The sequence below is a fragment of the Pieris rapae genome, chromosome Z (assembly GCF_905147795.1).
Source record: "Pieris rapae chromosome Z, ilPieRapa1.1, whole genome shotgun sequence".
In the NCBI taxonomy this organism is placed as follows: domain Eukaryota; kingdom Metazoa; phylum Arthropoda; class Insecta; order Lepidoptera; family Pieridae; genus Pieris; species Pieris rapae.
Window position 1 is genome coordinate 10,300,403 of NC_059534.1, and position 16,036 is coordinate 10,316,438.

At 31.1% G+C, this 16,036-nt stretch overlaps 2 protein-coding genes across 2 annotated transcripts; one reads left to right on the top strand and one right to left on the bottom strand.

The window, feature by feature from the left end:
* Positions 1 to 446: 446 nt before the first annotated feature.
* Positions 447 to 3,568, bottom strand: LOC110997590 (transmembrane protein 208). Its single transcript, XM_022265826.2, has 4 exons — positions 3,332 to 3,568; positions 2,882 to 3,037; positions 1,774 to 1,910; positions 447 to 1,511 (listed from the first exon to the last, which is right to left on the bottom strand). The coding sequence occupies exons 1-4, from the start codon at positions 3,338 to 3,340 to the stop codon at positions 1,292 to 1,294; spliced, it is 522 nt and encodes a 173-aa protein (XP_022121518.1). The 5' UTR covers positions 3,341 to 3,568; the 3' UTR covers positions 447 to 1,291.
* A 138-nt stretch (positions 3,569 to 3,706) lies between these two features.
* Positions 3,707 to 15,493, top strand: LOC110997585 (protein disulfide-isomerase A5). The gene is made up of 12 exons (XM_045634137.1): positions 3,707 to 3,951; positions 4,190 to 4,422; positions 4,585 to 4,792; positions 5,277 to 5,405; positions 5,881 to 5,981; positions 7,717 to 7,862; positions 8,730 to 8,860; positions 9,304 to 9,462; positions 9,654 to 9,792; positions 10,493 to 10,692; positions 11,651 to 11,825; positions 12,831 to 15,493. The coding sequence occupies exons 1-12, from the start codon at positions 3,922 to 3,924 to the stop codon at positions 13,085 to 13,087; spliced, it is 1,908 nt and encodes a 635-aa protein (XP_045490093.1). The 5' UTR covers positions 3,707 to 3,921; the 3' UTR covers positions 13,088 to 15,493.
* The last annotated feature ends 543 nt before the right edge of the window (positions 15,494 to 16,036 follow it).

Genomic DNA, 16,036 nt, shown 5'->3' on the forward strand with positions numbered 1-16,036 from the left:
TATTTATATACTAAGTACTTATATAAATGTGCTTTTGATGTAATTAGACATCATAAATATTTGGTCTCAATCATTGATGGTCAATCAAGTGATGGTCCTAAAGTCTAAGTAATGTAGCTAATATATATATATCAAGGTGACTGGTAAGTTTCAATAAAAGGTAGTAAAATGGGACTTTATCTTATATTAAAATTTGTTCACTATCTACAGTGAAAGAGATTTTACAATTGGTTTAACAGTTTATCCATAACCAAAAAATTACAAAAAAAATATATTTCCCATTTGGTCATCAGAAAATATTTCTTATATAATAACCAGTCACGATACTGTGTATTACATAGCTAACATAACCTAGTGGTACTTACATAGATCAATATTGCATATAAAAAGAATTTACATCTTTTTTGGTAGTTTCAGAAACAGAGCCGGTGGAAAAAAAAGATATGTCAGAATTTATTAAATATAATTGATATACATTATGCTTTATAAACATCCAATACATTGATGATTAAATTACACAAAATACATCCAGAGCTTTAAAACATTTATCTATAATACCAACCTTTTTAGCCATAAACTTTATAAATTTAAAACTTAAATAAAAACAAACTAAATTTTACCACTTGTCTTAATAAACCATAACCTACAAATTAAAAATAATTACAATATTTATTACACCATATAGTTCAACTACATTAAACATATTCAGGTAATGTTAAAAACTCCTAGTAAAAACAGCAGAGTAAAAAAATATTGCATCACCAATAATACAAATATTGAACTTGAACAATAATTTATCTGTACATTTACTTGATCCAAACCCGTAACTATCTATTTTTTGATTGAATGAAATTTTAATCCAATGTATTTTTAGCACCTTAATAGGAAATTCTAACTTAGTCAATTTCTAAAGCTTACATGCCATATTTTTGCATGTAAGATTGAACTTTAAGCCTGCAACTTTTTAGGAGTATTGAAAATAATGATTTGAAGGATATTCCAAGAAATAATGGCTAAGTTTTATAACTTTATATTTTAAATTTACTATTTGAATATATCAGTAGTTAGTAATTTTTAAAGGTATTATTAGTTTTTATTTTTTATATACATTTATGTTCACCTTAATTAACATATAACTTAGAACAAATCAATCCATTTTGGTGTTGACCAAGTAAATTACAATAATGATTTCAAACCACGTTCCACAGTAATTAACAAACATAGATGTAGATAATCATAATATGTCAATCTACACATATAATTTATTTTAAAAATATTTACTATCTTATATTTACTGATGGCGCCTCATCCTGCGCTCAATTTTTTTCCTTTTCTTTTCATCTTGCTCTGTGTCTTCAGGTGCTTCTTGGAACAACCATGGGGCTAACAAATTCTTCCAAATAAGCCAAAATGCACGAGCAGGTATGAGAAACAATAGGAGCCAAAAGTAATTGGACATCACTGCTGTGATGTGTGCTATTGCTGTTAGAATTACTATATCTTTGATATGCCTAAAAGAAGATAAGGATTTTTTATTGTTGCTTAACTAATATTTATAAAAAAAACTGTTGCACTAGTTTTTGACAAGAGGACCCAATACAAAATCAAAAAGGATTGTTTCTGTACAATTTCAGTACTATGGCTTATCCCATTTTGACTTGCCACAAAGGCATGACATTTTATGACATGACAAGGGCACTCTATATTTTCAACATGATTGCAGTAACAAAAGCGAAAACCTTTCAACTTAAATGATTAAAAAAATATACTTACTCGCCCATTCCACCTTCCATGTTAAGATCTAGGCCGGGATCTATAAGATGTCCATGTTCAGAATATGTTGGTCGACTGATGTATCTCATCAATTGGTAGCTCCCAACGTAAATAGCCAACACAAACACGTTCATGAACTGTAATGAAAGATAAATAAAATATTAATGTTATGAAAATACTAATGAACTTCCTTTTGATTTATGAATTCCTTTATTTTCTATTGTTATAGCTATAATAATAAGAATTAAAATCATGTTTGTGCCTGCCAACAGAAAACTTGGCAAAGTGATAATAATAATGTTTTGTTCTAGTACTTTTACATAAGACAATTGGGTCATATATCTCAACTTCAAGATTTATGTAATGTCATGAAAATTTTTCATAGGCATGTTAGTTTCTTTTCTATAAAACTTCATTTTACTCACAATTAAATTAGTTATTATTAATTTTAAATGGAATAAAGCAGGGCACCACAACCCTTTTTAGGTTGTGGCTCAGATTTCTATGTTTCATGATCATTTGTTAATCTAATCAGCAAGTAGGCAATCAGCATCCTGTGCCTGACGCACAGGTTTAAGGTAGACCTTGTTGTGGAAAATGTGTTAAGCTAGTTACCACATCACAATGTTTCTACCATTTGAGAGAATGTTAAATACAACATTGAAGGTCCGTATGGTGCACAGCCAGGAATTTAACCTATTACTTCAGGTATGGTTGTCGTACGCTGAAGCCACTAGGCCAACACTGCCAATTAATTATATATATATTCAATTTATTACCATTACCATATGGATCATACTGATTCAAGAAGGTAAATTCCAAAAATAAGAGTTGAGTAACAAAGAATAACCCAGAATTTCCTGCCATGTTCCAATAGATGCTGATCATAGCCTGATTTTCCACCAATATCTGTGACTTTTTGGGTCTAAGACAAACCAGTTTCCTCATCACAACATTTTCCTTCACTTTTTTAGCTAATGTTCAATACGCACATAGAAAGAATGATGCACAGCTGGGGATCGAACCAGGGACCTCAGGTATGGGAACCACTCCCACCTTGAAACTGTTAGGCCAACACTGCCAATTAATTTAAATACCAATTTATTACCATTAACCAAGATCGGACTTCATCATGGTAAATTCCAAACATAACAGAGTTGTAGAATAACCCAGAAGCTCCTGCCATGTTCCTATAGAAGCTGATTGTAGCTTGATTTTCCACCAATATCTGCTTAGCGCCTTTTGTTGGAGCCTTTTTTGGTGGCTGAAAACAAAACTATTTAAAACAAAGGCAAAGGTCATTCATCGAAAAATAGGTAGTATATTACCATAGCAACGCTTAGGTTAAAATCAATATAGCAGATCCGGAAAACTGGGCAATAATTGCGATGCGCATGTGAATGTTATAAGCGCTATATATATTAATTAATATACAATATCCATCAAATGGTAAATCTCGTATAAATACACAATATAAATACCAAACAATAAAATAATAAAGTCACATCTGTTATACAATAATAATTAAAAGAATTTAAAATTTATAAGATTAACTTACAGGTGGCATCTTTAAATTTTGGTTTTTTCCGTATTAAAGAAGAATTGACAATGAAATTGGTTAACACCCACTTCCACCCAGTAATTTAACAGTTAAAACTGATCTTTATATACTTAAAACACTGATATTTTTCATTTAAAAAATACAGATTTTACAAGTGACGAAAGGCAAAAGATCTACAGCAGTGTTAAGCAATCTATATCTTTGAGAGAAGGTAGTAGTAGCTAGGAGGTGTGGACTGTATATTGATTGACAATTACCATTTTTATTTATGTCATCATTCGTGGAATATTCTGGCAGCTGACATACAAATTTGTGCAAATTTCAGAGTTAAAAGATATCTACTATCTATTGTTGTCTTGGTCAGCGGTGAAGTCTGTGGACTGGGTGACCGGTGAAATGAACTTTCAAGTTATAAGTTGTAATATTAGTATTTAGTAGTCGCGATTATTGGGTATACTTCTTAGTTCTATAAAGGTATTTTTGAATAAGTTATCTTTAACAGTTTTACGTTTTCGCTTTTAAATAAGATTAAACTTTGTAAACAAATCGTATTAAGTACAAACTTGTGTGTTTAAACATTTACAAAAATGCGCCGATTAGCTTTTGCAGACTGTTTGGTAAGTTTTAAAATTTAAATAGTTTAAACTTGAATCTTGATAAATACATTAACTATTAAGTATTGCACAATATAGCAGAATGTGAAAGGCTTTGGTAAGGACATTAAAATAAATCGGATGCTCCCACGTTGTCAATACTTTAAGGAGAAAATACCCGCCTGGAAATAACTTGTCAATAACTTTTTTTTGGTCATTACAATAAGCTTTAAGAATAATTTAACTCAATTTACGATTTCAGCTATTAATATTGTTAATATGCATACAAAATTCAACTCAAGTCAAGAAACAAACATCAATCACTCAAGTTGAAGACCTTAAAGATTTCAAAAAGTTAATGAAAACAAAGACTAATGTTTTAGTCTTATACATAAATATTCAGAAAGAGGCCACACCTATTTTAAAGACATTCCGAGAAGTAGCAGATAAAATGAAAGGGCAGGCTACACTGGTGTCCATTAATTGTGCTGGAGGGTGAGTTAAGCAGATGGAATGAATTATTCACAAATTTAAAAAAATACTTCTTGAAATGTGTAGAAATTATGAATATAATAGATATTTATTAAATTAAGTAATATTTACTATTGGATACCCATTACCAAACCCTAGATATAACTATGTAATTATTGTTAACAGTGAAGGGAAAAAGCTTTGCAAAAAATTGAAGATTGAAAAAAGCAGTCCTTACTTCATTAAGCACTTTAAAGATGGAGAATTCAATAAGGATTATGATAGAGCAGAAACAGTCAATTCTATAGTAAATTTTTTATTGGATCCAACTGGAGATGCACCATGGGACGAAGATCCATCTGCTAATCATATTTATCATTTAGCTGATTCTATGGTAAGCTCAAGCTTATATATTAGCTACTATATTACAACTTAACATACTGATTGTTAACATTACAAGACTTGCTTAGATCACAAGTACAAAATCAGGTTATAGGGCAATTGTTGCCTTTCTCAGTCTATTTCTTTTATTCTTCATTTTACAATTTTTAAACTGAAATCTTTGCAATGAACAATTATAGTAGCTGAGAGTTTCTTGCCTGCTCTTTTAGTTTGCTTTACACCCTTGATTTGGGAGCTAGTAATAAATTAACTTTTGGAAATTTATGACCTTCAATAGTTACCCATATGAGTAAAAGAATTTTGATTTGTTTTGGTAAAGTAGACCTTTGAGACTCCAGTTGAAACATCAAAACACATACACAAATAATATACATATTTTTATATATTTTTAGGTAGATTCTTTTATGTGATTGTAAATTGTAACATAGAAACCAATGTATGAATAACTTTATAATATATGTATATTTATATTTCAGGCTCTATCTAGCTTTCTCAAAAAGTGTGCAGCAACCTCAATGAAGTCAATAATTATGTTTTATGCTCCTTGGTGTGGGTATTGTAAAATATTGAAACCTGAATATTCTGATGCAGCTTTGGACTTAAAGGTAAAATGGTTGTTTAATAAATAGTAAAAAATTTAAAGTAGTTGGTTTTTCATAATAAATAACCAGTAGCGCTATAATTTTTCAGTCTTGGCATTATCAAATATTATACAGTATGATCATGTGTTTATTTCCTTTTTTATACAAAAGTAGATTATAATCCTTCAGTGCCTGAGACATGCTATTCTTTGATCAAGATTAAGTCATGCTATTGTTTTATGTTATTTCAATAATTTTATTATGTTCAATTTTGTTATTTGTATATAATAATCTAATATATATAGCACAATAATAAATACCACCAAAATATAAGAATGAGTCTCAACTTCTTATACCTTTATATAAAAAGTAGCCTATGTTACTCAGGGATAATTTATTATGGATGCTGCATGAATGTTATTAGTATGTGAGTATTACAAGAAATAAATTATACAAATTTGATGAAGAAATTTTTTTTTTTAATTGTTTGTATTTACAGGGAGAAGCAATGCTGGCAGCTATGGATGTATCTAAACCTCATAATTCAAAACTTCGTTATGAATACAACATTACAGGGTTCCCCACTCTATTGTATTTTGTGTAAGTATTATGTCATATTTTTGGTTTAATCTGTTAAGTGCTGATCCAGAGTGGGGTCATGGGCCCTTCTTACGGCCTTGACATGGACTAAATTGATATAATATTATATAGAAACAATCCATAAAGCTAATTTATTAATTTATAGTCTCAGAAACACAAATTATATACATTATACTTATTGTTTTTCTATGATAACCGATTCTGTGTGCTTGCTTGCAGCCAGCCATTTCCATGCTTTCATCAGCCCACCTTATAAATTGCCTACCTCTATTTCTCTTATGGCCGTTGCGATAGTGTTACAATTTTAATCCATTTATCTGCTCCTCTTGTATAGAACAATTCAATTTCATTATTTTGTTGTTTTATTTTGTGTAACGTCACCAAACCTCTTAAATTCTTGTTACTTATTTTGTTGATTCTTCATCTTCTTTTTTTATAATATTTCTTTCCATCCGGTCTAGCAAGCAGTGGTGGCCAAGTGGCTTAAGCGTGCGTCGAAGGTGTCATGCGAGACCTTCGAGTTTCATTTCGAGCGAATGTTATACATTTAACATTCGCTCGAACCGTGAAGGAAAACATGGTGAGGAAATCGGCTTGCTTAGACCCAAATGTCGATGGCGTATGTCAGGCTCAGAAGGATTAGGCACCTACTTGCCTATTAGAGTGACAAATGATCACGAAACAGATACAGAAATTTGAGACCCAGCCCTAAAAAGGTTGTAGCGCCACTGTTTTTTATTTTTTATGTTTTTCCATGGCTATCTGGGTTACGTTTAATCTTCCACATTGTGCTATGGTAAGTGCCCATGTTTTATAGCCGTATTTGAGAATTGGTATTATGTATGTGTTGCAAAGTTTTCTCTTGATGTGCATGCTTGTTTGACTATTTTTCATAATTACTTTTGTGGATGGATTGCTTCCATGCATTTCCAATCCTTCTGTCTATTTCCTTTGTAGTTGAATCGTGATAGGATATTAGTTGACCTAAATATAGATTTTCTGATACATAATCTTTTGTTTCCTCATCTATTTTTGATGTTCGTTAGGAGTCCAACTTCTGGTACTATTTCAGTTCTTAGAGCATTTGTTGTATTTCTTTTGCGGTACTGGCAAAGACCACTATGTCGTCAGCGAATCTCAGATGGGTCAGTTTCTGGCCATTCATATTTAATCCATATTCTGTCTCTAACTTACGGAATAGATCTTCTAGAACAGCTTTGACGATGGAGGGTCGCCCTGTCTTACTTCTTTAATTATATTTATGAAGTAGCCTTTCTTTTCCATTTAAATGTTTGCTTTGAAAAACAAAAAAATGTTTATGGATACAGCCGGGGATTATAAGTTTTGAAAGTCATACTACAAAACAGACATCATTTAATTATGTATGTATTTTTGTGTTGTGTTACGAAACTTTATAACGTGCGTTTTTGTTAATTGTATGTGACGATGTGCTTTTATAATTTATTATTTATATGTTGAGACAAAAGTACAAGTTTCTTTTATTATTGTCTCAAAGTAATACCTTTTCTTAAAAGGTCAACGTGATCGCGACCCCTCTGGCATTGAGAGTAATCTAGTGAGCCTCCTGCCTGTTTGCCCCATGTTTAACGTTCTGTGACAACTCTCAGATCTACCACTAAGTCAATCTAACTATAATCTAGTTTCAAGAGCTGTACGAAGTTTGACATATGAATTAGAATAATGGACTGTATGTTGGCTATTTAAAAAATTACAGAAAAGGAAATTATCGTATGGTGTACAATGGGGAAAACAAGCGCGATTCGTTAGTGCGGTTCATTCGAGACCCGAATAGTGTACAGGAGATGAAGAAGGAAACCCCAAAATCCTGGGACTTGGATACCGATCTACTACACTTGACAGGTAATTAATAAATTCTGTGGCCATAGGTCAGTATATGAGAAGTCATACTGAGAAACAATGTACTTATCATTGTCTGTTCTATGACCATAGAATAAAATTTATTCATTTAAAATGCTTACTAAGAAGTATTTAATGGAATTACTCTATACTAATCTAATCTGTGTCGTATTCACTTTTTTGTATAAGACCTCATTTCGTATTTTTCTTTATCCCAACGTTTGTCATTACGTCAATTATTCTGGCTGGGTCAACATTGCTATTTTTTAAACAATGCTAAAGCGTATACGGTATTATTTAGGTATTTTAATATTAACTAGCTTGTAGTTATGTAAAATAGATTTGCTATAGACGTGTTGGGTACATGGTAAATACATATCATATATAGTCACATTTTTTGTAAAACTTGCCATCCAACTACTTAGAAACTTATGAAATAAAAGGCAATTTTTATTATTAACTTAAACATCCAAGCGAATTTTATGTGTCCCAATTACCTTTACTGGTCTGTATTTGTATGGAAGACTCATCAGGGCAGCAGGGATTTCGATTGAATTAATTCTTTTCAGTTTTTTCTTCCATGACATTGATGCAATTGACTCATTAATAATGTAACTATAATTATAGTTACATTTTTAATTATGTAGGTTTAAATTTACGTTGAATTAGTGTAAATTACCAATGTTCTAGCCAAACTGAAAATACTCTGTACTTTTCTATCTGTCAAATTGTTTACTTTGATAAAAAAAGACAAAACTAGGTTAAACGGTGCTGTTAAAAAGTTTTATGAATGTTATGTATAGTGTGAATTATATATGTATACGTACTGTTTAAAAAAGGTTTTATGTGAATATTTCTTTTAAATTTCAGCGGATAGCTTTGATTCAACATTAAAACACGTAAACAACGCTATGGTAGTGTTCTACGCCCCTTGGTGCGGTCATTGTAAGAACTTGAAGCCGAATCTCATTAAAGCTGAAGAAAGTATGAGGACGCAACAGGTTTGTAAAGTCTTTTAAAATATTTTATCTTTGAAATAGATATTTCAAAGTTCGTAATGTTATCACTGATGGACAATTTTTTTGTCACATAACATTAAGGAAAATTTTAAGGAACGTGTAGGAACACTAATTTTTATTTGTTAATTTATTGTATTCTGCTGTCTTATATATTGAAGTTTATCACATCTTACATTACGCTATACATATATGCAGTATATGTTACAAGATATATATTTTCTAAAATATGATTGTTTGCTAATCAGCTGATCAAGTCCAGTCTGTTTGTCTTCCTTCTCTAAACGCCAGGTCGTTCCAGCGCCCTTTGCTTGTAAAATTGATGAATTCCCAAATCTGTTTGGGGTATAGAATGTTTTTGGTTCCAGTAGGTATGACCCGTGTTCCTCTGAAGTTACGGCACACTGCTATTTATAATCACTTTCCAGATTGCTGGTATGATCGCAGTTGTTGATGTGACGTCAGAGCAGGGTTTGGGGTCCAGGTTCAATATCAAGGGATATCCGTCGATCAAGTATTTTAACAATGGCGAATACAAATATGACCTGAACTTCCGCACTGATGACAAAATCGTTGAATTTATGAAGGTATGATATTTAGTCATTAATATTTTTTTTATTTAAACGATTTATAATTTTTTAGTGATTTGTGTTTATTAGTTAAAATTAATTATAATATCGGAGATAATTATGTTGCCAGCAGTTGAAAAATTAGTGGAAATGATGGAAGTTTTTTTTATAGTTCTCGAATATACATATTTGTTTGTTTAAATATTTAGAACCCCCAAGAACCGGTGCCTACACCACCAGAAACGCCATGGTCTGAAGAGGAGACATCTGTGCGTCACCTCTCAGCAAGCAACTTTAAACGCTCGCTTAAGAAGGCGGCATACGCGATAGTTATGTTCTATGCTCCATGTAAGTATATAAATATTTTATATGATTCATAAAATATTTAAATAATTTACCATTGACAATAATCTTTATATAATTCTATTGTACTTGTGCATTTCACTGAAAACCTCTTAAACGGCTGGACCGGTTTGTATGAACTTTTGAAGGTTTAGATTCACAAATCAACCCAACATAGCTGCAGTCGGTATCTAGGTTATTTATATATGGTAACAAGCTAGTTTCGATTCCCAGTTTGAGGTGTCCGAATTATTATTAGTATTATGTAATCGGGGTGGGGGATTTCTATGATTTTCTTATTTGGTGATTACGTCAACAGTAATTATTTACTGTTTTCACATATTACCCACTCATTGCCTATGCTTGAAAACGAAATGTATTTTCGATAATTCCTACAAAGAATTAATCCGTTTATGTACTATTATTTTTGGGAGCTTTGCTTACGTAATAAACCTAACTTATAATTTTTTTTTTCGTTTGTGCGTATATATCATTCTAATATTACTCTTCTTTTTGTATTTTTATATTTCTCCCAATATTAAACCTTCCTCAAAAATTACTTAATTTGATCCAATATTGATATTTCAAGCTTAGCAACATATTTAGCGATTATGTATCTTTAAATAGATTAGAATTGACATTTTCCGTTTGAGTAGTTTTAATATTTCCTAAATTAGTAATCTAGTAATGTATTAAAAAATTCCAGGGTGCGGTCACTGTAAATCGACTAAACCGGAATTCGTAAAGGCCGCCGACACATTCGCGGATAACCTGATGGTTCTGTTTGGGGCCGTAGACTGTACGGTTGAGGAAGACATTTGTAATAATTACAAAGTTACTGGTTATCCCACATTTAAATACTTCCATCATTATGAGGGAGTTGAAGATTATAATGGCGGGAGAAGGGTAAGGTTTTTAATTATATTAAATATACTCATGACCCTCACACGGAGCCTTCTTCCCTCCAGGTTGTGGTTATAATATATAACTTTATATATGTCGCAGTCAACTAGTTTAATCGGCCGTTTAACTAACGGCCTGAAAGATATTCGGCCGTACCGTTTGTTACAACATTTAATAAACTGGCTGGCTAATGCTTAGGCCATTCGTACGATATATTAATTCTTTGGCAGAAATAAAAAAAAAATCACATATGAGATACAAAATGCTACACATTATTATTGTCACTACACTTTTTCATAGTACTTGTTGTTTTCCATGAAATTTTGGAAAATACCGTCAAAATTGTAGTTTGCCGATGCCATTGACAGTATGAAGAGTTTCGTTTCAAGTTTTAGAGTGGCAGAAAGTGAAATTAAATTTAAATTAACAGTCAATTTGCTAGGCAAGTAATGAAACGACATCGATCCAAGTCATTTGCCTAGCTGTTTAATCTACTGGCTGAATATCGTTCAGGCCGTTAGTTAAACGGCGCCGTTTAGTTTGTTAATTGAACTATATAAACATAAACTCTGAAATATATTCCTGTTTTGATAAATCCCAGATAGGATTCTAGAAAGTCATACTCATTAGTCGTACTTTGATAGAGCCAGTACATACAAAACACTACAAGACCAGATATAATATAATCAATAAAACAGCACATTCAATAGATATCCCCATACACAACATATTTTATACATATTTATATTTTATACGTACATATATGTATATACATATATATATATATATATATATATATAATGTATTCCACGTTTTGTTTGTTTATATATATTTCTCTAGAGATATCGGCAATCGGGTTAATTTCTGTTAAAATTCATCAAAATCAACTCAGTAGTTTTTGATATATAAGGCTTACACTTAATCGCACTATGACTTTTTAGTTATGATTTATTTTTTTTAGAGTGAGGACTTCGTAAAGCACATACATACACAAATAGATGGTCAGAGGCAAGAGCAGGGTAGGAAGAGTCATACTGTGACAGGATTTGGGATAAATGTGGTGCAAGCGAGTGATGCAGATTTTGAAGAGATTCTCTCCGACTCAGTTCCCAGTTTTGTTATGTATCATGCTCAATGTAAGTTTTATCTATTATATATGTTGTAGAAATACTGCCTTCATCGATAGCAAAGTCATTAGTGGGTTTAGTGGCCGGCATGTGGGTAGAATATAGATGGTATATATTTTAAGTTATTTTTGTAGGGGGTTATGTAAACCAGACGTTTTTGTATAGCGATAGTGTGTATACAGGGTGGCCAAAATATCGTGGATCAAACGCAACTAGGCGATAGATGAGGTCATCAGATGCAAAAAATTGTTTTACGGGAGGGCCTTCAACTCATCCCCTGTAGAGTTATAATTTATTTAGCGTTTTTATAAGATAATCGACATTTCTTACTAATTATTGAAATTCGAAAAAATCTACACTCTGTATCTTTTTTATAATACCCACTAGATAGTACTGATAAGACCTTTCGATACACTTGCTTTTTATGATTGTTTATGGAATGTCTTGAAAATAATATTAAGTTTACGAAAAAAAATTATCAAATCATAACTTTTTTTTCTTCGGACCCTATTGTGAAAATCAAAACCCTTTTGTTTAAGTTATAGTTCTTTTGAGTACTTTACCTTATGCATATGTTTCGTCTTTTATTGTTCCATATTAGGGTTGCCCGGAAGAAAACGCTAGCGAAGGCCGCCCCTTACGTAATAACTGATGTAAACTGCTTTTATCTTTGTCTGCGATGGACTCCTAAACTACTTAAACGATTTTAAATTAAATTGGCACACCGTGAGCAGTCTGATCCAACTTAAGAGATAGGATAGCTTAGATCTTTAATTATAGTCGCAATTTTATTTTATTGCAAATTATTTATTTATTTATTATTTGATACAAATCCAACAGATGGCGCTGTGTTAAAGTACCAAGGTTTCACATAAGTTTACCTACCGTTTCTCTTGAATAGTTTACTACTATGTAACATAACAAATACCTTAGCCATAGCAATGCTTGGCCGAGTCTGTCTATGGTAGTATAATACTTATTTATTTCATAGTTAAAGTGTAATAACAATTTCAGGGTGTGGTCACTGTAACGAGATTAAGCCGTCATTTAGCCGCCTAGCAACTAAACTGAAAAGCGAGAATGCTAAAATAAAAATAGTAGCCATTGACGTGACTGATAATCCGAAGGCAACAGATTTTGGAGGTATTAAAACGTTGCCTACATTGAAAATGTATGCCAAGTCTTCTGAAGTATCTGTTTACGGGGGAGATAGATCTGAGGATGATATGTACAAATTCTGTAAGAGTTTTCAGGTGAAAGATGAATTGTGATTTTTGTAGCAAAATCATGAAATTTATTCAGATCATTAAATTTTTTTTATATCATTAAATTTTCATCATTATTACTTTTTTTATCTAGCAATATATGTTGAATCATCTTATAACTGCTAAAAATATGTAGGTTAACAATGTCAGAATTGTTAATATAATAATTATATTAAAATCGTTCGTAAAACTCAATATTAACAATTCAATGAAGTTAATTAGAAAGAATTTATAGTTCAAGTTAAAAAGGTATTCTTTTCGAGGTTTTCAAGTTTTAATTATTGGGTATTGCGAAGCTTTTAATTTTTCATTTAGATACCTCAAAAAAATTTGATAGTTTTTATATATTCCAGTTGGTATTCATTCTCAACAAGTGTATTTTGTATAAATGTAATTATTTTGTCAGTAATTAAAATAACACAGTTCTCAATTGAAGATGTTTGAAATTTAATTTCAAAATCAAAATGTTGCCAATTTCCTTGAATGAACGCGGTCAAAACAACTTGTTGGTAATTATACGAACTCAGAACTTTTTAATCGACTTTATAAAAATGTGTTGATTTGTATGTGATATTTTGTGTATAATAAGAGTTTTTAACCTGTGTGTTAAACTTTGTATCTGCAAAATTTATTAGGTCACAGGTTCAATAAGGGAGTAATGGTTGGTTTATTGGTTTTCGATATATATTCTGAATTTCATATATTTATGAAGTCGGTCTAAATTTTTTAATTACCTTTCGTCAGTTTCCGTCATTTTGTCAGGACTAGCAATTCACACTCACACTACACTAAATTTGATTGATTTTAATTTGTAATTAACGTAATTATTAACGGCACGGAATTCTGATTTATAAATGTATTGAATGGTTTATAGTATACATAAATTGATTAAAATTTCGTAAAATCAAGCCCGGATCAATTAAACCACGATTCGTAAAAGCTACGAGGCGTTTGCACTATTTGTTTGAAATCAAGGTTACAATAATAATAGAGAATCCGCGTCTTCATATCGGCACGTACATTCCATTTTTTCGATCTTAATTGAAAAAACTTAGGATTTGCGGTATTTTTGGTATAAGTAGACGTGTTTCGTAATAATGGACGACAAAAGTTAAGCCTATAACTTTTAAGAAATCAGTTCAGTCAAATTTTAAATTGTTAATCCATACAAAAATACTACGTAGGTTTATTTTGTCAAAACAGTGATCCAACATACTCTAACTACCCATCCAAATCAACACAGTCAATATATATTGATACATCACAAAAAATAATTATTATGTCAATATGCTCAATATTTCTGCCGCGTTTACACATGAATAAATATTGACGAGATCTCAAACCCTGTAAGTAACATTCCAATTGGAATTGGTTGCAATACTTGTAACTGAATTTTTATATGTACCTTCTAATATTGATCTAATGCAATAGTTTACTTCCCTGTCTGACAGGGCTAATTGTAATTCTTTATAACTGGTTCGTTAACTAACGTAAACGTATGTTGTTATTACTAATATTAATTGTGCCTTTATAATTCGTATAAAACATATATTTTTTAAACTAAAGCCCATTGTCGTATAATGAATGTTAATAAAATCAAATTACTTCAAATCGTCTATCAATTTTAAGTATAGCTTTGATATTTGAGTTGTACAGTCGTCGCAATGTTAAATTTGACCAGAAAAAATCGTTTAAATATACAAATGCTTCTTAAGTCCTTTTGGCATATAGAAGTCGGTTTGCTGTATTAAATCAGTCTTGATGTAATTTGCTACAGTAATATAGGATTATTTCTCCTAATGGAATATTAAATGTACGTACTTATTAGACATAATTTTTGGGTTCAATCGTGGAATAGATAAATAGGTTGGAAGGGAGTTTACTTTCCAGTTAATTTACAAAGCTATTGTGGTAACTACGTTACCCTTGCGCCCATATCATCTATTTCGCTGGTGCTATTGTGAACCTATTGGCGTCATACGTAAAAGTATCCGAAAATTTACACTTTTTTATATACACTACTATTTACATATGTATTTACATAAATTTTGTACGAATTTATAGAGTTAAAATATTTTGCCTATATTATAAATGAGTTCATATACAATTTTGGCCAAATATGGCCAGCCAGTTTTGGATTTGAGTTTCGACGGAACAAGTGTTTGGTTGAGCTATTTGTCTAAAAATCATATTTTCATTTAATTAAGCCTCATGTCTACCCAAACCGTTTCTCCGGCACTGAATCCCATTACTGGCATGTGTACCACTATAATTATATGTTCCTCCATTGTCTTCCAAGTATTTAATGCATTTAGTTATGAGTTAAAATGCTTTTTCAGATATGAAAATAAGGATAATTGTTGGAGATGTAACATACTTATTTTTTCTATAAATAAATTGTCTTGCAAGCAACGTATGTTTTTTATTTCTTGTAATATTTGACCATGATTTATTAATAAAATCTCTTAAACTTCGAAGCTCAGAAAATATAATTTAGTTAGAATTATTTGGTTATTTAGTTAACTATACAAGATGCAATTAGGAAATCCTGTGCATTATTTAAATTTATTTAAGAGTAAATAGCTAGGTGCCATTTAATTCGGGGCGCGTTCAATTTAGTTTGTTAGCTTTTTTTACGAACTTATAATGATAATCGTACTGGCGGTCATGGACACTCACATTGCCAGAAGGCTCGCAAGTGCGTTGCCGGCATTTATTTGTTTGTAAACTTATGTTTTGTCTAGTGTCAATTTGTTTTTAATTTTGTATTTAATCTAAAATAAGTAATTAGTTTATACCATTTAGGCATAAGTTGATAAGGAAAATAGAGGAATTAAATGGTATAGTGAAAATATATAAAAAAGTTTATTCATCATAAAATATTGATGTTTCATTTTACAAACTTAGACAATTACACTATCGAATACGATATTGTTGATATGCATTGTTGATCTT

Coding starts and splice junctions, on each gene's coding strand:
- LOC110997585 (XM_045634137.1), top strand. CDS start 3,922: ATGCGCCGATTAGCTTTTGCAGACTGTTTG. Junction 3,952..4,189: donor TAGCTTTTGCAGACTGTTTG/GTAAGTTTTAAA, acceptor TTACGATTTCAG/CTATTAATATTGTTAATATG. Junction 4,423..4,584: donor TCCATTAATTGTGCTGGAGG/GTGAGTTAAGCA, acceptor TATTGTTAACAG/TGAAGGGAAAAAGCTTTGCA.
- LOC110997590 (XM_022265826.2), bottom strand. Junction 1,911..2,881: donor AAGTCCGATCTTGGTTAATG/GTAATAAATTGG, acceptor CTTTCATTACAG/TTCATGAACGTGTTTGTGTT. Junction 1,512..1,773: donor ATGGAAGGTGGAATGGGCGA/GTAAGTATATTT, acceptor ATCTTCTTTTAG/GCATATCAAAGATATAGTAA.